The 24,036-nt window shown below is 34.5% G+C and overlaps 2 protein-coding genes and 1 non-coding gene across 3 annotated transcripts; 1 reads left to right on the forward strand and 2 right to left on the reverse strand.

Moving 5' to 3' along the window:
• Positions 1 to 4,361: 4,361 nt before the first annotated feature.
• Positions 4,362 to 6,616, reverse strand: LOC110641830 (GTP-binding protein SAR1A). The gene is made up of 3 exons (XM_021793678.2): positions 6,228 to 6,616; positions 5,646 to 5,777; positions 4,362 to 4,906 (listed from the first exon to the last, which is right to left on the reverse strand). Exons 1-3 carry the CDS (start codon positions 6,354 to 6,356, stop codon positions 4,586 to 4,588), a joined length of 582 nt encoding a protein of 193 aa, XP_021649370.1. The 5' UTR covers positions 6,357 to 6,616; the 3' UTR covers positions 4,362 to 4,585.
• On the reverse strand, positions 5,187 to 5,304 carry LOC131180518 (small nucleolar RNA snoR83). Its single transcript, XR_009149285.1, has one exon. It is a non-coding gene; the product is annotated as a small nucleolar RNA snoR83 (small nucleolar RNA).
• Positions 6,617 to 19,816: 13,200 nt separating the features above from the next.
• On the forward strand, positions 19,817 to 23,561 carry LOC110641832 (histidine kinase CKI1). Its single transcript, XM_058147842.1, has 6 exons — positions 19,817 to 20,032; positions 20,112 to 20,768; positions 20,865 to 21,240; positions 21,331 to 21,905; positions 21,989 to 23,248; positions 23,329 to 23,561. Exons 1-6 carry the CDS (start codon positions 19,838 to 19,840, stop codon positions 23,536 to 23,538), a joined length of 3,273 nt encoding a protein of 1,090 aa, XP_058003825.1. The 5' UTR covers positions 19,817 to 19,837; the 3' UTR covers positions 23,539 to 23,561.
• Positions 23,562 to 24,036: the final 475 nt, after the last annotated feature.

A 24,036-nucleotide genomic window follows, 5' to 3' on the forward strand; every position in this document is an offset into this window, starting at 1 on the left:
GAGACCAATAATTGATGAAAATCATAGAAAGAGTACAACAAGGTGAAGGTGGTGAGTTTGGATTTGCCAATGATGGCGCCCTAGTGCAAGGTTCTAGGATATGTGTGCCCGATGTGGACAATCTCAGAGATGAAATCATGCGAGAGGCACACTCTACACTGTACAGTGTCCACCCAGGCTCCACCAAGATGTACCATGATGTGAAGGATAGCTATTGGTGGAATGGCATGAAGAGAGACATAGCAGACTTTGTGTCCAAGTGCTTGACTTGTCAGAAGGTGAAGTTTGAACACCAGAGACCGTCAGGGAAGCTGCAAGAGCTCCCTATCCCAGAATGGAAGTGGGAAATGATTACCATGGATTTTGTGACTGGGTTGTCTCGTACCACGCGAGGATATGATTCGATATGGGTAATTGTAGACCGCCTAACCAAATCAGCTCACTTCTTGCCTGTGAAGACTACATACTCGGTGGCACAGTACGCCTGACTCTACATTCGAGAAATAGTCAGATTGCATGGAATTCCGGCTTCCATAATATCTGATAGAGGGCCCCAGTTCACTTCTCGATTTTGGAGAAAGTTGCAGGAGGCACTGGGCACACAGTTGAACTTTAGTACTGCTTTCCACCCTCAGACAGACGGACAGTCCGAAAGGACAATCCAAACACTGGAAGACATGCTTCGCATGAGTGTTTTGGATTTTGGAGGTCAATGGGATGATCAGCTAGCTTTGGTGGAGTTTGCCTACAACAATAGTTACCATTCTAGCATAGGAGTAGCACCCTATAAGGCACTATATGGAAGAAAGTGTAGGTCCCCTCTGTGTTGGACGGAAATGGGAGAGGCAAAGGTGCATGATGTAGACCTAGTGCAGTACACTTCAGAGATAGTTCCCTTAATCAGGGAACGATTGAAAACAGCTTTCAGTAGGTAGAAGAGTTATGCAGACCCTAGACGGAGGGATGTGGAGTTTGCAGTAGGCGACTATGTATTCCTGAAGGTTTCTCCGATGAAGGGAGTCATGAGATTTGGAAAGAAGGGCAAGTTGGCACCTCGGTATATTGGACCTTTTGAGGTTACTGATAGAGTTGGAGCAGTTGCCTACCAGTTGGACCTACCACCCAACCTTTCTCACGTTCATCCTGTGTTTCACATCTCCATGCTCAGGAAATACATTCCAGATCCTTCCCATGCACTACAGCCGGATGTAATAGAGCTAAAAGAGAACTTGACATTTGAGGAGCAACCTGTAGCCATAGTGGACTACCAAGTGAGACAGCTAAGATCAAAAGAGATCCCTATGGTTAAGGTTTTGTGGAAGAGCCAGTCGGTAGAAGAGTGTACCTGGGAGTCAGAATGGGACATGCGTAGCAAGTACCCTTATCTGTTCAATGTGTAATCTTGTACTTTATTATGCCTTGTGTAAAATTCGAGGACGAATTTTTTGTAAGGGGGGAAGAATGTAACACCCCAAAATTTTAAATTTTATTATTTTATGAGTATTATTGATATTTTAATTTTATTTAAATTTTAAGAAATTATTTAAGATTTTTTGGATTTTAAAAATCGGGTTCGATTTTTCGAAAATATAAACTTTGATGATTTTTAAAAATTTATTTAAAGACCACGTGGCAAAACTAAAAATATATTTGGAGTCTACGAATTTTTCTGAGTTTTCTGGAATTTTTTCGAAATTTTTGGACCTCATTTTCGGTCCGGAGGCAGAGTAAAAATTCAAAATTTTGTATCATGAATCGAACCGGCCGAATCGAACCAGACCAGATCGGACCGATCGAATCGGACCGGTCTTCTTCTTTTTCCTCCCCCTCCCCGCGCGCGTCCGACCCCTCTCCCTTTCTCTCTCTTTTTCTCTCTCCTCCCTCCTCCCCTTGCCGCGCCGCCACCTCCTCGCCACCTCCGCCAAGACGCCGCCTCACCCTCCCCACGGCCGCCGAACGCCAGAAAACGGCGCCCGAAGTGGAGCGACGCGAGCGCGCGACCGTTCGACTTCCCGGCCAAAATCCGGCCGATCCGGCCACCAATCGGACCTGGTTTTGTGTCTAAACTCATCTACTCGTCGAGAGCTTTCCATAGACACCAATAACACCGAAATCCATCGAGCAATTTGCCCAATTTTTGCCCGGAAAGTTTTAGCCCATTTTGATTTTCAGGCTAGATTTCTCGCAAACCGTGAACCCCACGAGAAAACCGAGAGTACCAGAGCGCTCCACTCGTCGAGAGCTTCGTAGCGACATAAATTTCGAATTTTTCCGACACCGTTTTTCGGTGGGTCCCACGAAACTTCGCAGTGTTTTTTCGAGCATTAAATGAGCTTAGAAAATTCTGAAAAATTTATGTACTAACCCCCGTGTTGTGGGCTTCATGTAGGTATCCTCAATTCGGGGAAATTCGAAAGTTGACCGGGTCTATGAATTTCCGGCTAGACAGATCCGTTACCGAAAAAGTCTCCAAATTGGACCGAGGTTTTGGGTACCTCCCATTGTCAGATGTCCCGAGCGTGTCCCCGGAGTCGGAATCGGCAAAGGTAAACCCGAATCTTGCTTTTTCGTAATTTTCTAGTGCTTAAATAGGATTAAAAATCCATAAAATATTCGTGGTAGCTCAGAAAATTTTAATTCTTTTTGCAATAGCCTAGTAATATTGCTAAGGACCGCTGGGAAAAGTTTTAGAATTTTTAGAGCTTATTTGGGCAGTTTTGCAAAAATGATCAATTATAAGGACTAAATTGAAATTTTACATACTGTGATGGATGACTGATTTGATGGGCCTAGGAGGGGCTGTGTGATGTGATTGAGTTGTGGATATATGGATTGTGAATATAGAAGTGTGTTTTGAGCCATTTTGCAGGTTGGGTAGGTCCTAGGTATATGGGAGACTCTGCCGGATTTTCGGCACGACTTAGGACGTATTTGGACTTTTCATGATTTGTATTGAGTCAATTGTATTAAATAATTGTAATGTAATTGTCAGGTGAGCCGGGACAGCCTTCTTCCTCCGCCCAGCCGCCACAGTAATCGTTGTCAAGTCTGTAAGTAAAATATTAATTTTAATTGTAATTTCACTATTATTATATGTTCAAGCATGCCCATGCATCACTTATATGCATATATCTATGTAGATAAACTTTAGGCACGATTTATGTTGCATTCATAACTGTGAAAGTGTCATGTATGTTGTTATGGTAATTTGGAGCAGTGTGCGTGCGTTAGCGTGCGTGTGATGTGGTGTGGACTATAGATAGGACGGGTAGACACGACTTGAGATCTTCGCCGGGACCCGGTCCTTCGGGGTAGACACGGCTTGAGTTCTTCGCTGGGACCCCGATTTGGATATTAAGTGGAAGTCCGAGCTGAGTTCTTCGCTGGCACAGTTGGAATTAAGAGAGTCAGATAGGGATCACCCCATATATATTATGATTGATATTACTGGGTGCGTGAGTTCTCCAAATTACCTTTTTGCTGTTATGATGTGAATTTATTGCTGTTGTTGCATTTCACTCTACAGGATGCATTAGTTTTAGATAGTTATAGAGATTATGGTTAAAATTGATATTTTACTCTCTGAGTCGAACGCTCACTCCTGTTCAATATTTTTCCAGGCCACAGGAGGATATTTTTGAAGTTAACCTGCTTTCTCTCTCGCAGGTCGATTATTAATGTTTGTATAAACTTGTTAAATCTTAGAATTTCCGCATGTGTTAGAAATATTTATTTGATTTGGGTCTGTAAACTAAATTGTTATTTTGGACCTGTAAACTTAATATTCTATGCATGTTTGATGGATTGGATGAGGAGCTGAGCTCCCATTTATTTTTATGCTGATGAGTACGTGTAGGGTGAGCTGAGCTCCCCAATTGAGTATTTATTGTGTTTACAGGTCGGGTGAGTCAAAAACTCCCCGTTGAAAGGTCCATTTTATGACCGGACTCTGTCCGGTTGATTTCTTGAAATTGGACCCAAATGGGTCTTAGAATTGGGTTAGTGAATAGTTAGGCTTACTACGGGCCTCGAGGGCTTTAGGCTGGCCCAGGTCCTAGTGTCGGTCCGGCCCATAGGTTGGGTCATGACATATTTGGTCCAAGAACGTAGAGATGTTGGGCAATGACTTTCATACCTGTTATACAATAATTTCACAACCCTTCCACATGACTGGTCAGGCTAGAGTTGGGGCATTGAAATACGGTCACTCAAACAAGAAAAAGACATCTTACAACAAGACTCTACTTTTCCTCTTAAGGAATATTTAATTATAAATAGCTGTAAACAGCCACCTTCAATAGTACATTTATATACCATTGAGTTACTGGGTGAAGAAGAAAGTGACAACCATTTGAAATATATGCAAGCGGCCAAAGGAAGAAATCATTAAGCATCTTTTCAATACAATCAGAATACGAATCATGAGTCACTTTTAAGTCTCATCAAGGGCGTCCGGGCATATGTATGTAATTTTACTAAGAAAAAAGTCAAAACAACTGAAATTCATTCAACAGTGATTCTAGAACAAATGTTCACATAGCACTTTTGGTTATGAACTAAATAGAACTTAATTCCCTATAACTCACTACTTGATATACTGAGAAAGCCACTTGAAACCATCTCCATAGCCCATTTTTCGAACAATGCTACACATGAATACCTCCATGGGACGGACATTTGAGTCACCCAAGTTCACCTTACCCTTGCCAGTGGTGAAGTTGGTCAAGCCCAGGTGGTAACGCAACTCATCTTCTGAGGCAGCATATGGTATGTCAATTTTGTTGCCTAAGACAAGGAATGGAACATTGGCCAAAGCCTCATCTGAGAGGAGAGCATCCAGCTCTTTTTTTGACTCAGCAAATCTCTCCTTGTCATAAGCATCCACCAGGTAAACAACTGCATCCACCTTCATATGAAAGAAGGTTTTTAAGAAAGAATTCAAGAGTATAATATAAGGACAAAATTTCTGGCAATAAAGGATAATAAATTTATGCTGTCATTTCATTATGTAATCATGTTCATGAATAAACCAACACTAACAGATTGCCTCTTTGGGAAAAATACAACATTAGCTACAAAAAATTGAGACCTATTGATTAAAACTAGGGCTTTCCATATTTCAAAAATACAATATAAGTGCCTATTTCCAATCAAGATAAACCAATTAAAAAAGGCAAGCACACAACACATGTATGGTGAGCTACTATTAAAACAATTCCAAAGGAGAAAGTGCTATCAGTGAACTCCTATTTTAGTATTTGCTTCCCATGAATCAGATGATCATAAAACAAAATCATCTGGGATTATGGAGGCACCAGTACCCTGTAATTTAGGATTGTTATCAGTCAAGCACTTGAACTATCCACGTGTCAAAACTCACAATAAAACAGGAAAGTAAGGGGGCATATCCAAGAGAGATAAGGAAACTAAGGGAGTAAAATCTTCACATTACTATACATGATAAAAGTAAAAAAAATATTATTTGTCCCAGTTTCACAAGATTCATGAACTCTTTCATCAAAATTCCAAGCCTAATATCAATATCAATTACAAAATGACAACATTCACTTGCTATAATTGAAGAAATTCCTTTAAAATGGTGACTATAGTTATCAAATTATACAATGCAAGTAACAGAGACAAACCTTGGCATAGTAATCTTTCCAAACTCTACGAGCAATCTGATGGCCTCCCAAATCGAATGCCTTAAACTTGATTTTCCCAATACTCAACTCCTCAGATGTTGGATACTGTGTAGGCTGGTGTTGCACTAATCTCTGCCAAAAGCCCGTGACAGAGAAAAAGTTAAAATTTAAAGCTTCCCTTAAATTGTCCAAAGCCAATTCGATGAATTATGCTTTCTTAAGATAGAATATACGATGCCCCAAAATTTAATTTAACATCAATTTCTATATAGTCACAATTTGACTCGAAAATTTTGCCTCTTTGCCAATATTTTGTTTTGTTTTCTTCTATCCCCAAATATGAAAATATCCTTAAAAAACACTCAATTCATTCGCTATTTCTTGTGAATTATAATTAATAAGCATATCTTGTCATTTATAAACATATCAAAATTAAGCCATATAAGACTTCAAATCGTTGGAGAATAACATTCTTCAGGTAAAGAATCTAACCCACAAAATAATGTTTTATAAAATTTTCTTTTCCTCCCTTTGCTCCGCAGCCAAAGAGACCAATAACAAAACAAACAATCCATCACGTACCTCATCTTTCAACATGTGAAGAAGCGTCGTTTTTCCAGCATTATCAAGCCCTAGAAACAAGATCTTGGCTTCCTTCTGCCACAAACCGAGCGAAGCAAGCACTCCATAGAACCAATCAATTAAAAACATGATTGAATTAGAGGGAAAGAAAGCTAATGAACTCAAATTTATCAACCAAAGACAGTCAGATCAACCGAAGAAAAACCAAAAACCTCTCGATTGTTTAATCGATTGATCAAAAAAGAGTTTAGAGAGAGGAAATGAAGAAATTACAGAGCAATAACCTAGAGAGAGAAAGATCTTGCTGACCTAGTACATCAATCTGTATACACAAGTGGAATGATTTGTGTGTACAAGAGATTGCTGTGAGTGTGAGCTGCCAACATATGATTGGTTGACCCGGTTGAGATTAGTTGTCGGTGGATCGGGTTACCGGGCTTGAGTTGTTTTGACCAGTCAGAGATTGAGAATTGGGGTAGTTGTCGTCATTGGATGGACACTGGCCGTTGATTGTAGAATGGACGGATGCGATTAACTTATAGTTATTTTCGGGAGGGAGTTTGGTGGGAAAACAATTAGTTGGTTGTTTTGTTTCATTCAGCTGGCGCCTTCAATGAGAACGACAGCGTTTTCTTTCTTCGGTGTCAGTAACTGTATGAAGTGGGTCCGTTATGGCAAGGTTTGACTTGAAATATTGAAACGTCATCGTTTCATTAACCAATCCTAACCCACTAGTAGAGTCGTCACATAGAAAATACTTCAGCTTATTAACATGTAACAGTAAAGTATTTAAATATTAATTTGTAATATAAAATTCTATAACTTTTAATTTAACTAATAGAAAATCTCTTTATGATATTTTGTAATCAGTTTATAAATTTTTTTTTACTGATGAGACGTTTATCATATTAAAAATTATATTTTTTTTCTTTATTAATTGACACGTATCAAGAAAAAAAATTTAATTTTTTTCCCTATATATGCATAATTATGATAATTAAAATTGTTTATATTGAAATTTTAATAACACAAAACCTATTTACTTGAAGCTATTAATATATGAAAATATAATTTTTTAATTTAATAAACATCATATCAATGTAGATAACTAAAAGTCAGCTATTAAAGTTCATAAGGGAGTTTTATATTACTTAAATTAAAGATTAAAAAGCTTTATATTATAAATTAAAATTTATATATCTTATTATTACGTACTCCTAAGTTGATCCCATGAGTAAGACACACAGAAATTACATGCCCAATTTTAATTTAGTCCATTATTAATTTTTTTATTTAAATTATCTTAAAAGTTTTTCCTTTGTTTATATATAATTTAGTATTTGTAATTTTGATTTTGTAAATTGAAATTGGAATTCTACTTTTGAAGATATGAAATTCATGTTTGGGATTGAAGTTCGAAGCTTGGCATTAAGGTTAAAAAGGTCAAAATTACTTTTCTAAGTAAAAGCATTATTTTAAATATTATTAAAAAAAATAATTTTTAAAAAGTAATTTTATTATTTTTGTGTTTTTTTACTAAAATTTATTAAAATTAATTTTAAATTATTTTTTAATACTCTTCGATTAGTATATTTAAAAAAATTATTTTCTCAATAGTAATACCAAAATAGACCCATAATTATTGCTACCAATCAAATGGCTTATCGCTAAAGGATTCATTTTTGTTTTCTACAAACAAACATGATTTTTTTTTTAGATAATGTCTAAAAAAAAGTCTTCAACTTTTAAGATTTTTAATAATTCTACTTCAATCTTTATTTTTTAATAGAAATATAAATTTTTTACTTTTGCATCTATAGTCTATTTCGCTATTAATTCTAATAATTAATCTATCAAAAAAAAATCTCAAACTTTATATTTTTTTATAATTGTACCCACAACTATTTTTTTAACAAATATAATGTGAACTTTGAAATTTATTACTCCCTTTGCCCCACAAAAATAGGCACACTTTCTATTTTCAGCGTCCCACAATTGTAGTCATACTTTACTATGAATTCCTAACATCAATATGTTTCAATTTTCCAAATAGTGGACTCTTATACCAACAATGCATTAATTGTGATGTTTGACTGAATTTCTCTTTATAATAGAGAGCATAGCTGCAAAATAGTGCACTTAAATAATACACCAAAAGAAGATGGACATATTTCTCCAAGTTAAGCAAAGCAGCACATTGTTTCCAAAACGTTGAAAATTTATCTTACTAAGTTCTTTTGAAACTTTATAAACCAAGTTTGGCCTTCGTCTGTCTCACCACTTCAAGGTCAACTTCAACGCAAATAGGGAGATTTCTAGAATTTTGCAATTTGTGTTTATTCATATGTGGAATCTTACAGTTATTCCCACGAAAATTTTTCATGATCTGCAACATGCATGATTGCATTGTCAAAAAACACTGTTTAATTCTTGAGGTGATAATAAATCGAATGCTTTTTTGACGACATCAACAAAACTATCAATTTTATTCAGAGCCTGTTGGTGTTGAAGTGAATGGATAGCTTGAAAGAAACCGAGGTCCAATACATTCAAATCGGGATTGTTGGGAGGTTGACAACACAGATGAATATCAAATCCATCTGTCCCTGCAGCCTGCACAAACTCATGATCATAAACATCTAAATGAGGCTTAGCATTATCTTGCTGAGCATAAATAGTCTTAGAACTAGAGAGTGGCCATTTTTCTTTGATTGAAGGCAACAAATTGTTAATTAAACATGAACGAACAAAATCTTTCGTAATTGACAAAATTGGCTTGGTCTCTAAAGTCCTTGTCGAAGGATTTTAACTGTTTCGCTGGGCTTTATCCTTAAATACAAATGGCCAAATTCCATTTTTTCTCTCAAATTCTGTATTATTGGTATCAAATCGTGGGCGAGCATCAGCAGCCAAGAACATAATCTTTGATATAAATCTCTTCCTTTGCAGGTTCGATAGGGCTCCTCTTCATCAGGGTGGAGATAAAATTTTTCAAAAGTTTTAGACATGTAAAACCATTTCTTATCAATGTGAATTCTATCATACATGTTATTGAAGGAGGGTTTAGAAACAAGTGTACCTTTATCAATCATTGAGTAACAAAACTCCAACCTTGCTCTCTTATTTTCATCCTTCAAAAGTGGCTTAATAGCATTTGAATGAGGCTGAATACTTCCATCTTTGATTATTCTATGAACAATTGATTTTGCCAAACCCAATGTATTTGCTAATGATCTTATATTAGTCCGACAGCAAAGAAGAATTTCTTTAATTTTCTATAAATCAATGCCAATTCTCTTAGGACCCCTTTTCCCTTGCTCGAAGGATAAAATTCCTATCTCACCATTTGTACTAGCAAAATATTTTGCATCATGCCAAATTCGATAAACTGATCGTTTAGATACAGAAAAATGATTCCTGACCTTCAAAATGGTTCCATTTGGTAAATTCCCCTATTGCATATGTTGGAGAAGCATTCCTATGACAACATTTTTTAGCTCCAAACTAATGTTCTTCTTCTTGTTTGGGCAATGCAAATCATCAAGTGTAATATCATCATTACAGTTGAAATTAACACAATTGTTGACCTCATCTAATGGAGTGCAATTCAAATCATGAAGGTAATCCATTTCTTTAAGGATGGCAACGGGTTGGATTTTTGCGGATACTCGATATGACCGAACCCTAATAAAATGGGTTTGGATTTGAAAAATAATACTCATGATGATTTCGGATTTTACATATTGGGTATCTATTACCCGAACTCGTTTATATAAATACTTAATTAAATATGAAATATATATATTTTTTATAATAATGTTTATAAATTTTTATATTTTTTATTTTATATAAAATGGAATTTAAATATTTTATGAAATTATTAATTTTTTTTAAAATATAAATTATTAATCAAAATAATTTTTTATGCAAAATATTAATTAAAATATATAAAATTAAATGAGTTCCGGTTTTTTTAGGGTAATAATAATCGGGACTGGTTCGATTAATTGAGAGTAAATTTTAATCGAGTTTAGGACGGATTCAGATTTTGATAATATTAATCTGGTTCTGATTTGGATAGGATGATTTTCGCAGATACCTTACCTGTTGCCATCCTTGCATTTCTTCATTTGAATATGTTCAGAAGGTGGATTGCAATACAAATTAATGGAAACATGTGGTGAGTTATTCAAACCAAATGAAATTTCTGAAGGTGGATGCACGGTTGCAGTAGGTGGATGCAAATGAAGTGAATTTTCTAATGTTGAGATACTCATATTTATTTGTTTAATTTGAGTAAAATGGAAAAGGTTCTAATTTATGTACACAGCATCAAATTTAGATTTTGGCTTTATAAGGGACTTAAAATTGGCTCCGAAAGACTAATTAATTGGCTAAAGTTGATTGCTTAATTGAAATTTGTGAATTTTGCCTCCATTTCATTTTTTTGCTCTAAAATGGGAAAACAACAAAGGAAAAAAAATGGTGAATATTTCCTTTGGCATAAGTGTGGGAATTTTTTTTTTGGCTGCAAGCCAAAATCAAAGAGCACTTGATGTGATAATTGCATAGTGTTGACCTTCAATATGTCTCACTGTGCAAATTTATTATTAATGCAGACATGTAGGATTAAAAACATCAATAACAAAAAAGAGATTTACTTGGGAGTATATTTGGAAGAAAAGAAATAAAAAATTTTAGTTAAAAGAAAAAACTCTCATTTTCTTAAACTAAGAGAAAATTAGTTGTGCCTAAGATTGTGAGACGGAGGGAGTACAATTGAATTATATTGTTAGTTGCCTTGTTAAATGTGAACAAAAGTGTCAGGTTAGCATTTTTAATCTCCAAATTAAAACTAATTAAACTCAATTTACAATAAAGTAATCTCTAATTGATGAATATATGGATCATATTTTGAACTGTCAAGATAAGTCTGTTTGAGTTGTTGAAAGGAGAGTGAGGTTGAGTCTTCATAGGGATAGAGTTAGGTTAGGCAAAGGTAAGCATTAAGTAATAGCTGGTCGAGATGATGAAGAACGGTTGAGAAAGTTTGTATGCTCTAATGCAGTAGGGGAGGTATAAGCGATTGGTCGATAATGATGGAGTGAGCGAGCGTAAGATATTGGTGTCAAATGACTTTATAAGACTTATAGGTTAAAGAGAGCTAGTTACCGAGTAATGGGAAGATAGGTAGAATGTCACACATTATCCCTCTGTAAGGTATAACATGATCCCGTAGTATATCTAATGAATTACCGAATTTCGCCTATCGATAATCCATTAAATATACTATAAGGGATTTTAAATCAATTTGCATCCATTTTAAAATAGTAGATAATTTTGAATAATTATTAAAAACATTTAATTGAAGTTTATGTTATGAACTCAAATTTTAATTAATTTGAGATTTCGAAAATTTTACAAAAATTTCGACAGAATGCCGGCTATAAATTGAGAAAACAGTTTTTCAAAACTTGTTAAAACACTTCCAATATGCGTATAATACCCACAACTCCATTTATAGTCAACACAATCTAAGTCAATCAACACAAATTCAAGCAATTTTAATCGCATTTCATTCGATTCAAACCAAATATAAAACTTTGCAATTCCAGAAAAGAGAACAAAATATTAATATTGCAATTTTGATTATACAACTGCTCAACTAGTTCTATAGATATATATATGAACAATAATTTACCTCAAAAGAAATTTACAAGGGTATAAAATATTATACTCGTAAAAGATTACAAAATGGTGTTACAACTGCAGCTATAGCAGCTCACTCTGGTGCTTTATCCTTCCTCTTATCTGCGACAGCAAGAAAAAGTCATTGCTGAGTAATTTACTCAGTTTTGCATAACAATAATTTTTAAAATCATAAAAAATATAATCATTCATTGATAATAGAAATTTAAAAAAAATCACAATCACAGTTCACAAAGTTGATGTCAAGATTTTTAATAATAATTTATCAAAATAAATTGTAAACAATGATGTTGCCAATTAATATACAACTTAGGTCATGACACAAAATTTCATGATTAATGTCGTGTTGTACACCACGACAAATCAATCTACAACCTCACTAACTGAAATTAATGAGGAAGGTGGCTAGCTAGCTATATGAGTACTCATTCGATCTCAACCTCAAACTAGAAAGCTAGAGAGGGAAGAATATAATTAATCTCAACTTCATAAATGGAGGAGGAACACAATAATATTGCCATGCCAAGTGTGATTTCAAAATCAAATTCAAATTACAATATTCAAATATTTCATACAAATCACAAAACACATTTCATTCCAAAATTCTCATTTACAATGTAGGCAACACACTAATTTTTCAAATAAAATTCCTAAAGTCATAATAATAAAAAATTGTTCACAGCATTTATCCAAATAGTTTTTCAATTAGAAACTAAAAATTTTAAGTTTGTTGTGCACAAACCTCTTATATTTGCCTTGACTTAGTCCACTCTTTCTCCTTCCTTGGAGGGCTCATTTTCAACTAAAACACATAATTTGAAAGTATTTTAATACCCATTCAAACCATTTCTAATAATAAATCCAACAATTGAATTTTTGCCTACTTAATTTTACTTATAAATTCTCATAAGGATTAAGTTCTTTACATTGATAATATTGTGGTTATTATTCACATTACTATTCATCTAAATATTGACTTTTTCATAATTAATAGGTATACCATTTCTAAATACATGGTCATACCACATTTTTTATCACAATTTTGTTGGCATTGGTTGCTAATTACAATTTAAGGCCTATTAGATGAAATTCTAAAATTTTAGATTTGGTCACTTAGGTTTACTGTTCTATTGAACCAATTTACAGTGAAAATTTAGCTAAACTTTCTCTATCAAAGTTGTTTTTTAATGTATCTAGTTTAATCCTCTTTTTGAATCACTCCATTTGGAGTTTTGTAGCTCAAGTTATATCATTTTTACCATAACTGGCCGGATTAGTCATTTCTAGATTTTCTGGGCAAGTTTTTGGTTCTGGCAGTTTTGGTGTTTGGTTAACAATTTGACTAGGTTATGGTTAGAATTTGGATTTATGTTCTCCATGAAAGTTGTTCTACTATGTTTAATCTTTCCAATGGTTTAAAAATCAGATCATTTGGACCTCTCTACACAAAGTTATGGCCATTTAAACATGTACTATTTATTTGGTCAATTTTGCCCAAAATCAGGGCACTAATTCCGGATTCAACCCAATTTTAGACTAACTTATGGTCAGTTTTTGGGCAAAGTTTCTTCATAAAAAAATGTAGCCTTATGACCCTAATTTTATCTCCAATTGGCCTCATACCAATTGGAGTAACACAATTGAACTTATGGTTTGTTAACCTAGCTGGACTAATTAGTCCAGAATTCCACAATTCCATATCCACAACTCAACTCAATTCCAATCATTAATTCACAATTCAAAACACACTAAATAACTAAAATTGAGCATTATACACATCAATTGGTCAATAATTCTCAAAAATCTCCAATTTCCATAAACCCTAATTTGCCATCTTACTAATCCATGCAATTTCATGAAATTTCACTTCACTAAACACATATACCACTTCATCTAAGTCCCAATTCACATCCAATTAAACTAAAATACATTAAAACCCTAGAAATCCATGAATGGCCGAAATTTCATCTCTCCCCACATGCATGATTTTCATGTTTCTGTACATAATTTCATCAATTTCAACTTATATTCATGCATATACACTTAGTAAGTAGAGAGAGAACTCACCTCAAAGATACTCTTCTCAACTTCTGTTCTTTCACTTTTCTACTAAATTTCTTGATTCAGTTCTTCTTTTCTAGGTTCAATTAGGAGTTTCCTATAGTTTATGGTTAGGGTTTATGGTAAGAAATCAAGCTTTGGAAGCTTAAATTGGCTTGTTAATGGAGGAATTTAGAGAGAGAGTGGACGGCTAAAGTGGAAAGGAAGACCAACATTCTTTTCTTTTATCTTTATTTATATGTAATTATCCTTTAATTTTCATAATTAAAATTATAAATTTATTATTTCATGCATGATGTCATAATTCCCTTAAAAATTTGAATTTCCTTTTCCTTTTTCTTTTCTTTCATACACCTTTTTAATTTTAATCTATTTTTCATAATTTTAATTTCCTATATTTTAATGGATATTCAGGCCAAGAGTCACTTCTAAGGGTGAATTGACCAAATTGTCCCTTATCAGTCTAATCAATTTTTTTAATAGCACTAGGTTACTTCCTGAACTCTGATTCAATTATTTGAACTGGTTATCTATTCTTTCCTGTGGTTTTCACATTACCATTAACTTCGCAATTATCCTTAGGCCTGGAGTGTCATAGGATCCCACACAAAATTAAGATAGTAACTGAGCTCGCAGTCACTTCCCATTTTGGTCGCCCATCGCTAGGACCTCGGCTCATTTAACTGGTTATGCTTTGTTTTTTCTTATTTCTATTTTATCTTCATATAATTTCTATTAATTTTTATTTATGACTTTTCTAGATGACATAAATATGGTTCTAAACATCCTGACTATCCAGAAAAGTACTAGTCACCGAAATGATAGAATGTATAGACTACTTAATATGAGAGTGTTACATTGAAGATGAACCTTTGTGCTTTTTTTTTTTTTTTTTTAATGAAAATGGTGTTAGTTTTATTGCAAATGGATTTATTTTTTTTTTGTTTTACTATAAATTATGTTTAATTAGTATCAATTTGGGATTAGAAGTGTTAACATGACACCTCTGTTAGTATTGTTAGCATTGAATGAGGCAATTAATGATAGAGTTCAATTATAGTAAAGTTTAAAGTATGTGTATATTAAGAAAAAAATTGGGGTATAATCATGAATAAAGTCAAAGTGTCACGACCCAACCTATGGGCTAGACCGACACTAGGACCTGGGCCAGCCTAAAGCCCCCGAGGCCCGTAGTAAGCCTAACTATTCACTTAACCCAACTCTAAGGCCCATTTGGGCCCAATTTCAAGAAATCAATCGGACAGAGTCCGGCCATAAAATGGACCTATCAACGGGGAGTTTTTGACTCACCCGACCTGTAAACACAGTAAATACTCAATTGGAGAGCTCAGCTCACCCTCCACATACTCATCAGCATAAAAATAAATGGGAGCTCAGCTCCCTTATCCAATCCATCAAACATGCATAGAATATTAAGTTTACAGGTCCAAAATAATAATTTAGTTTACAGACCCATATCAAATAAACATTTCTAACACATGCAGAAATTCTAAGATTTAACAAGTTTATACAAACGTTAATAATCGACCTGCGAGAAAGAAAGAAGGTTAATCTTAAAAATATCCTCCTGTGGCCTGAAAAAATATTGAACAGGAGTGAGCGTTCAACTCAGAGAGTAAAATATCAATTTTAACCATAATCTCTATAACTATCTAAAACTAATGCACCCTGTAGAGAGAAATGCAACATCAACAACATTTTCACATCATAACATCATAAAGGTAATTTGAAGCACTCACACACCCAGTGATATCAATCATAATATATGGGAGCTGATCCCCTATATAGCTCTCTTAAATCCAACCTGGTGCCAGCGAAGAACTCAAGCCGTGACTACCCCCGGAAGGATCGAGTCCCAGCGAAGTTCTCAAGTCGTGACTACCCATCCTATCCATAGTCCACACCACATCACACGCACACCAACGCACGCACACTGCTCCAAATTACCACAGCAACATACATGGCACTTTCACAGTTATGAATGCAACATAAATCGTGCTTAAAGTTTATCTACATAGATATATGCATATAAGTGATGCATGGGCATGCTTGAACATATAATAATAGTGAAATTATAATTAAAATTAATATTTTACTCACAGACTTGACAACGGTTACTGTGGCGGCTGGGCGGAGGAAAAAGGCTGTCCCGGCTCACATTACATTACAATTATTTAATACAATTGACTCAATACAAATCAAGAAAAGACCAAATACGTCCGAAGTCGTGCCGAAAATCCGGCAGAGTCTCCCCTATACTTAGGACATACCCAACCTGCAAAATGGCTCAAAACACACTTCTATGTTCACAATCCATATATCCACAACTCAATCACATCACACAGCCCCTCCTCGGCCCATCAAATCAGTCATCCATCATAATATGTAAAATTTCAATTTAGTCCTTATAATTGATCATTTTTGCAAAAACTACCCAAACAAGCTCTAAAAATTCTAAAACTTTGCCCCGCGGTCCTTAGCAATATTACTAGGCAATTGCAAAAAGAATCATAATTTTCTGAGCTACCACGAATATTTTATGAATTTTTAATCCTATTTAAGCACTAGAAAATTACGAAAAAAAGTAAGGTTTTGGTTTACCTTTGCTGATTTCGACTTTGGGAACGCGCTCGGGACGTCTAACAATGGGGGGGGTAGTCAAAACCTCGGTCCAATTCGGAGACTTTTCCGTAACAGTGCATTCGCCGTAAATTCACGCACTGGCAATCACGAATTTCCGCGAATTGAAGATACCTACACAAAGCCCACGACACGGGGATTAGTACATAAAATTTTTAGAATTTTCTAAGCTCATTTAATGCTCAAAAAGACACTGCGAAGTTCCGTGGGACCCACCGAAAACGGTGTCGAAAAAATTTGAAATTTATGTCGCCGCGAAGCTCTCGACGAGTGGAGCGCTTTGGTACTCTCGGTTTTCTCGTGGGATTCACGGTTTGCGAGAAATCTAGCCCGACAGTCAAAATGAGCTAAAACTTCCCGGGCAAAAATTGGACAAACCGCTTTATGGATTTCGGTGTTCTTGGTGTCTATGGAAAGCTCTCGACGAGTAGATGAGTTTAGACACAAGACCCGGTCTGATTGGTGGCCGGATCGGCCGAATTTTGGCCTGGAAGGTGAACGGTCGCGTGCGCGCTGCGCGTTGCTTCTGGAGCCGTTTTCCGGCATTCCAGGCGGCGGCCGGCCGTGGGGGAGGGCTGAGGCGGCTCGCCGGCGAGGTGGGGAGGCAGGGGAGGTGGCGGCGCGGCAAGGAGAGGAGGGAGGAGAGAGAAAAGAGAGAGAGAAGGGGAGGAGGTCGGACACGCGCGGGGAAGGGAAGAAGAAAAAGAAAAGGCTGGTCCGATTCGACCGGTTCAATCCGATCCGGTTCGATTCGGCCGGTTCGATTCAGGATACAAAATTTTTGAATTTTTACTCTGTCTCGGGACCGAAAACGAGGTCCAAAAATTCTGAAAAAATTCCAGAAAACTCAGAAAAATTCGTAAATTCCAAATATATTTTTAGTTTTGCCACGTGGTCTTTAAATTAATTTTTAAAAATCATCAAAGTTTATATTTTCGGAAAATCGAACCCGATTTTTTTAAAATCCGAAAAATCTCAAAAAAAAATCCTAAAATTTAAATAAAATTAAAATACAAAAAATGCTCATAAAATAATAAAATTTAAAATTTTTGGGTGTTACATAAAGTTTGAAATTTTTTTGGATATTTCCTATGCTGATATGGTAAAATCCTTAGAATTAACAGTGAAATAAACGGTATGATACAATTATAAACAAATTTAAAATTCAAAGTATTTATGTGAAAAATAAAACTTTAAGATAAAATTGTAAAAAACATCCAATTTAAGATTTTTTTTTTTTGACATTATTTTTTTTTACCCCCTTAAAAACCGATGCTCATCCAATTAGTTATTCAACTTATTGGATATGGATATCAAATTCGCTTGATGCTCCTGTCTTTAACTAAATATATTTTTGTAGATAATTCATTTTTAAGTCAATTAATTCACCCTTAAAATATTTCATTCAAACATCAATGAATTTTAATTTGCTGGTATGGAAATTTTCTTTAAGATCGTAAAATTTCGAATTTGAAATCAATTATTAAAAAAAATTCCATTCATGAAAGTAATTTAAGATTTGTTTCCAAATAAAAACAGTCAAGTCAATTCAATATTTACAGATTTGGATGGATCTAATATTTTCTGTTGAAGTATGAGATGATTTTTTTGTTTTTTATTTTTATGAAAAAAATTATTTTAAGTTGAATTTATTATTTAATCATAAGGCTATGTACAATTTTTGAGAACCAAACTGAATTGAATAACCATACCAAACCGAAGTTTTTTTTAACACTTTAGTTCGATTTTAGTTATTCACTGAGAACCGAATTAGAACTATACTAAAATCCAATTGAAATCTTACCGAACTAGAACCGAATCGAGAACCGAATTTATACATATGTTTTTTAATTTTTTTTAGATGTATTATATACTTTCAATATAATTATATATATATATATATATATATATATATATATATATATATATATAATTATGAAATAAATACAACTTAATATTATATTTCATTTTTCTATGTTTTTTAATAATTTTAGTTATACATATATTAAATTATCTTATAATTCTTAATTATATTTGTATCTTATAGTTAAATATTACATAATTAACAAATAATTAAAATATACATTATATAATATACTTATACTATTATATTATATAATAAATTTAATCTATTATATATGCATCTTATAATTAAAAATTATATAATTTAGAAATAGCTAAAAAATACATTATGTGATATATCTTGTATTAATAACCCAATTCAAAACTTAAGTGCTAATTTATGTATTGCTTTTTAAGGAAATAATTACATAAAATTGTTTTAAGAACCGATAATTGAACCGAAATCATATTGAACCAAACCGAAATTAAAGAACCAAGAGATCGAACTGGAATCGAAATAATAAAAAACTGAACTGGAACCATACCCAAATTTTGGTTCGATTTGATTCCTAGACATAATCCGAAACGAACCAAAATCGTACACCCTAATCGAGTGGTATTTTAATTTCTATTAATTTTTCATATATATAAAATAATTAAAAAAAATTAATTAGTAATACCAAAGCAGTTGTAAAAAAATAATTAAAGGAAAAATGATTGTTAAAAGTATATTCATTGAGATAAACATTCAATCGCTAACTAGATTAGCATAATAATATCAGATTTTTTTATCCCTAATTTTTATTAATCCGGATTTTGCCAGATGGAGATTTTGTGTATGTAAAATTCCTAGTATTTCTGTTACGTCAACTAAAATATATATCATCGTACATTGATATTTCACTCTCTCTATTCTACCTGAAGGTTCTGCCATGGCTGCCATTTCTTAATTCCTTCTCTGTTATCCCATCTTTGCAATTCAGGCAAGTATTTCCCAATTTTAGATTAATTTCTCAATGTTGGCTTTTGCCATAATTTATCTGTAACAATTAACTGTGGGAATAGGATGATCAATCAAACTGATTTTATTTTCATCTAATGATGATTGATTTTCCATGAATATTCAGGTCTACAGTGCCAAGTTTTAGCCATGGCATTAAATTTCAATTGCAGGAGGTTTCGCCTGTTGAGAGCCGTCCTGAGGCCAGCTTACTTCTGCGTCATTCTTGTAGGTTTCTTTCTCCACAAGCCACTGCTTTCTATGTTAAAGATTGTAGTTGCATTTACATTCTTATGTAATTTTCTGGCAGGCTCTCTCCATTTTTATAATCTCAGAAATGTGTTTGATGATCAAACGAACCAAACATCATGTGATATTGGAATCATATCGAGTTCGCAACAAATCTTTTACAGAGATTGAAAAGACTGCAAAACTGCTCTACTTTGTGAATTCATCAGCATCAAATTTAGGAAGATCTTTAAGTGCATATCTAGATGGAACTCAGCTATCATTTGCTGAAATTGAAACAAAGGTCAAATTTGACAAAAAATCCAATTTCAGGAATATTTTGGGATACCCTTTTGTCTAATTTTTTTTTTCTGTGTTCACAGGTTGCACCTACACTGTTTCTAGCACTTACAACTATTCCTCAAGTATCACAAGTTTCATACATAGGACTTGATGGTCTCATGTTCTCATTCTACAATGACAATGATCAAACACTCGCAGTATATTCCAATACTTCACATTCTTCATCCTGGTATGCTAAGCCAGTAAACCGTGACACTGGAAAGTTATATGGAAATCCAGTTGCCTTAGATTCTATGTTAACAGTAAATTCGAGTTGGTTTCAGAAGGCCTTGAATAGCACAAGTGGGTACTCCTCAGTACGGACTGGGTGGAACAAGGCTCAGGATACCTTAATTCTTAATGCTGTTGCTATGGATGGAAGGGGTGTGATCTCTCTTGGATTTCCAATAACAATAGTGACCGATCATTTTGCAGCACTTGATTTTCATGGGGGGTTTCTTCACTTGGGTTCAGAGGATGGGCAGGTGATCATGAAAACAAATCTTCCAGACACACAAATAGATGTATATAACAGTTCAGCTGTTGTGCAAGTGTTTAAACCAAATGGTGGCCTTATGCGTCAGGATAATTTGTTATGCAGCTCTGATTATGGAAAACTAAGACCTCACACTCTGAAGATTTTGGGAAATAAGTACATGTTCTATTGTTCTACCTTGGATATCGCTGGAATTCATTCGGTATGTCAGTCATTTTTTAAATGATTTTAGAGGTTTATTACTTCAAATTCAAAATCAGACTGTGTGATTAGCTCAATCTACCTTCTATTTTTTCAGGTGTATGTATTGGCCTATCCCGGATATGGGTTGGCGGACCTGGTCCACAGAAACAGCAGGTTATCGATCATGCTTCTATCAATAGTGCTTGTATTGGTAATTGTCTCCCTTTGCATGTACATATTCTTGACTGCAAGGGCAACAAAAAGAGAGATGTTTCTATGTGCTGCACTGATCAAGCAAACAGAAGCAACTCAACAAGCGGAGCGAAAAAGTATGAACAAAACCAAGGCTTATGCTGGTGCAAACCATGATGTGCGCGGCTCTTTGGCAGCTATTACGGGTTTGATAGAACTTTGCCAGGAAGATGCTAAACCAGAATCTGAGTTAGCAGCAAATTTGATGCAAATGCAAAATTGCACTAAGGACCTCTTAGGTCAGTTTGCTGTAATCCCTTTTTTTTTCTTTTCTTGAATATCTCTATTCTTGTCCTTTTATTATTAAAGAAAAAGAGAATTTGGTTCAGGCATATTGAACTCAATCCTGGATATGAGTAAAATTGAAGCTGGGAAAGCATCACTTGAAAAAGAAGATTTCAACTTGTCCCAACTGCTTGAAGATGTAGTTGATATGTATTATCCTTTGGGCATGAAGAAAGGTGTAGACGTTGTACTCGATCCTTGTGATGGCTCAATTCTAAAATTACCTTTGGTGAGAGGCGATCGAATAAAGATCAAACAGATCTTGTGCAACTTGGTCAGCAATGCCATAAAATTTACAACTGATGGTCATGTCTCGGTTCGTGCTGTCGTCAAGAAAAACAATTTTAAGAAAGAGATTATTGCTTCTAATCGTACTAATGCTTTGAAATTTTTATCATGGTTTTGTCACCGAAATAAGAATGCTTTTACTGATCTTGATGCCTTCCATTCGGTTGAAGAAAACCCAAATGAATTGGAAATTGAGTTTGAGGTAGATGATACAGGCAGGGGAGTTCCCAAAGATAAGCAAAAATCTATCTTTGAAGACTATGTTCAAGTGAAGGAAACAACTATTGGACAAGAAGGCTGTGGATTAGGACTTGGCATTGTTCAATCTTTGGTAGGTGCCTTATTTACTTTACATCAGTAATTAACTTGCTAAGATCACTTAATGTTTAATATTTTTTCACTTATTGCATCAAGGTACGCGTAATGAAAGGAGAATTGAGAATTATTGAGAAGGAGCCTGGAGAAAGAGGTACTTGCTTCAGGTTCAATGTTTTTCTTTCTACAAGTGGAGCTGAGTTTCTTGACACTGAAGAAAATCGCCCCTCCAGTGGATTCCATCAGCATTTTTATTTCATGTCACCTAAACCAGAAGGGTCCCATGTGATAATGTTCATGGCAGGCGAAGAAAGGAGAAAAGTTTTAAAGAAGTATATTGAGAGCTTGAACATAAAAGTGACCATTATTAAGCACTGGAGAGGTTTTCCCTTCAGCCTGGAGAAAATCAAGCGAAAATTGGAAGGTTGTTATTTTAGTGCAGGAAAATCTGAGTCAAATTTATTTGAATACTCGAGCACGTCTGCATCCAGTAATTCGGATATGAACAGTAAGCCTCTAAGCATCAAGGATGGAACTGATCATATTCTTCCACAATATAGAAACACGAACTCCAAAATCTCTTCTGGAATCATACTATTTGTGATTGATTCAAATGCTGTTAGTAATCATGCTGATGAACTTCACTCAACTCTGGCTAACTTCAGGAAAGACATTCCAAAATCCTTGTGTAAGGTTGTGTGGTTAGATGATAGAATGGTAAGGCAATCAGGATTTCAAGAGCAGGACAGGCAGAATCCAGAAGGCGATTATGTGATATATAAACCATTACATGGTTCGCGTTTAATTGAGGTGCTATCACTGCTTCCTGAACGCAAATGCAGCTTCTCAAACCGTGTAATAGGATCAACAGTTGAAGAAATCCACACATCCGAAGATCCTGAGCAAAAGGGTGCATCCCAATGTAGCTTCTCCAAGTGTGTAATGGGATCAACAGTTGAAGGAGTCCACCTCTCCGATGATCCTGAACACAAGGCTACATCCCAGTGCAGCATCTCACAGTGTGTAATGGAATCAACAGCTCAAGAAATCAACACTGAAGATCTGAATCTTTTGAATCGTTCCAACTCATCAGTATCTCATACCAGCTCACTCCAGCAGATAGTGATACATAAACAGAGAGATAACAAACCATTGGATGGGAAGAGGATTCTAGTTGTTGAAGACAATGATTTATTGAGGCGGTTGACTGCAACTAGTCTCTGCAAACTTGGAGCAAATGTTGAAAGATCAACCAATGGAGAAGAGGCTCTAAATCAAGTCTGTAAAGCTTTGAGTGATCAAAAGAAGGAAGGGGATTCAAAATCTCTTCCTTATGATTATATTTTCATGGATTGCGAGGTAATTGAAACATTTCAGACTAGAATTGATGGTTCTGACAAATTCATTTGCAGTAGTGTAACAATTTTTTGGTTTTGCAGATGCCAATAATGAACGGATATGAAGCAACAAGACTGATAAGGATAGAGGAAAAACAATATGATGTTCATATTCCAATTATTGCATTGACAGCCCATGCAATGCCTGAGGAAGCAAGCAAGAGTTTTGATGCTGGAATGGATTTCCATTTGACTAAACCTTTGCAAGTAGATAAATTGATGGATGTTATTCAGTCACCTCATAAACAATGAAATATTTCTTCTTCTTTTTTTTTTTTTTTTTAAAGTTTTATCTTCATTTTCTGACATTGTCAGAGTCTTTGTTTTTTCTATGGAACCTTTCATTTTCAAGCATATTTAATGCATTGTGTTCATTAATGAGCTTTAGCTTTAATGATACATGAATTATCCTTAAAACTGTGAGATTATAAATCCAAGTCCAACCAATTATTCAATATAATGAGTGTTATAATTTAATCGAACATAACTATCATTCCATTCTCATATTTAATTGCAAAATAAATATGAAAAAAATGTGATAATAATTTTTATTTTAGTGCTTATTTTATTTAAGGGATAATAATGAAAATTAGTGTTATGACAAAGAGTGTCATAGACTATTCATGACCATCAATTTAGTTTTAATTTAAAATTAAATCAGATCAAATCAACTGATTCTTGATTCAATTCAAAATTGATTTTTATCAAAGCTAATCAAGACCCATTTCAATTTTAAATTATACCGATCTA

Source organism: Hevea brasiliensis, chromosome 5, assembly GCF_030052815.1.
Source record: "Hevea brasiliensis isolate MT/VB/25A 57/8 chromosome 5, ASM3005281v1, whole genome shotgun sequence".
NCBI classification, from domain to species: Eukaryota; Viridiplantae; Streptophyta; class Magnoliopsida; order Malpighiales; family Euphorbiaceae; genus Hevea; species Hevea brasiliensis.

Excerpts from the sequence above, each read along its gene's own strand:
- LOC110641830 (XM_021793678.2), bottom strand. The coding sequence starts at position 6,356 with ATGTTTTTAATTGATTGGTTCTATGGAGTGCTTGCTTCGCTCGGTTTG. Across the intron at positions 5,778-6,227 it reads TTCACATGTTGAAAGATGAG|AGATTAGTGCAACACCAGCC; the intron begins GTACGTGATGGA and ends GGCTTTTGGCAG. Across the intron at positions 4,907-5,645 it reads GGAAAGATTACTATGCCAAG|GTGGATGCAGTTGTTTACCT; the intron begins GTTTGTCTCTGT and ends TTTCATATGAAG.
- LOC110641832 (XM_058147842.1), top strand. The coding sequence starts at position 19,838 with ATGTGTTTGATGATCAAACGAACCAAACATCATGTGATATTGGAATCA. Across the intron at positions 21,906-21,988 it reads TTGGCATTGTTCAATCTTTG|GTACGCGTAATGAAAGGAGA; the intron begins GTAGGTGCCTTA and ends TATTGCATCAAG. Across the intron at positions 23,249-23,328 it reads ATATTTTCATGGATTGCGAG|ATGCCAATAATGAACGGATA; the intron begins GTAATTGAAACA and ends TTGGTTTTGCAG.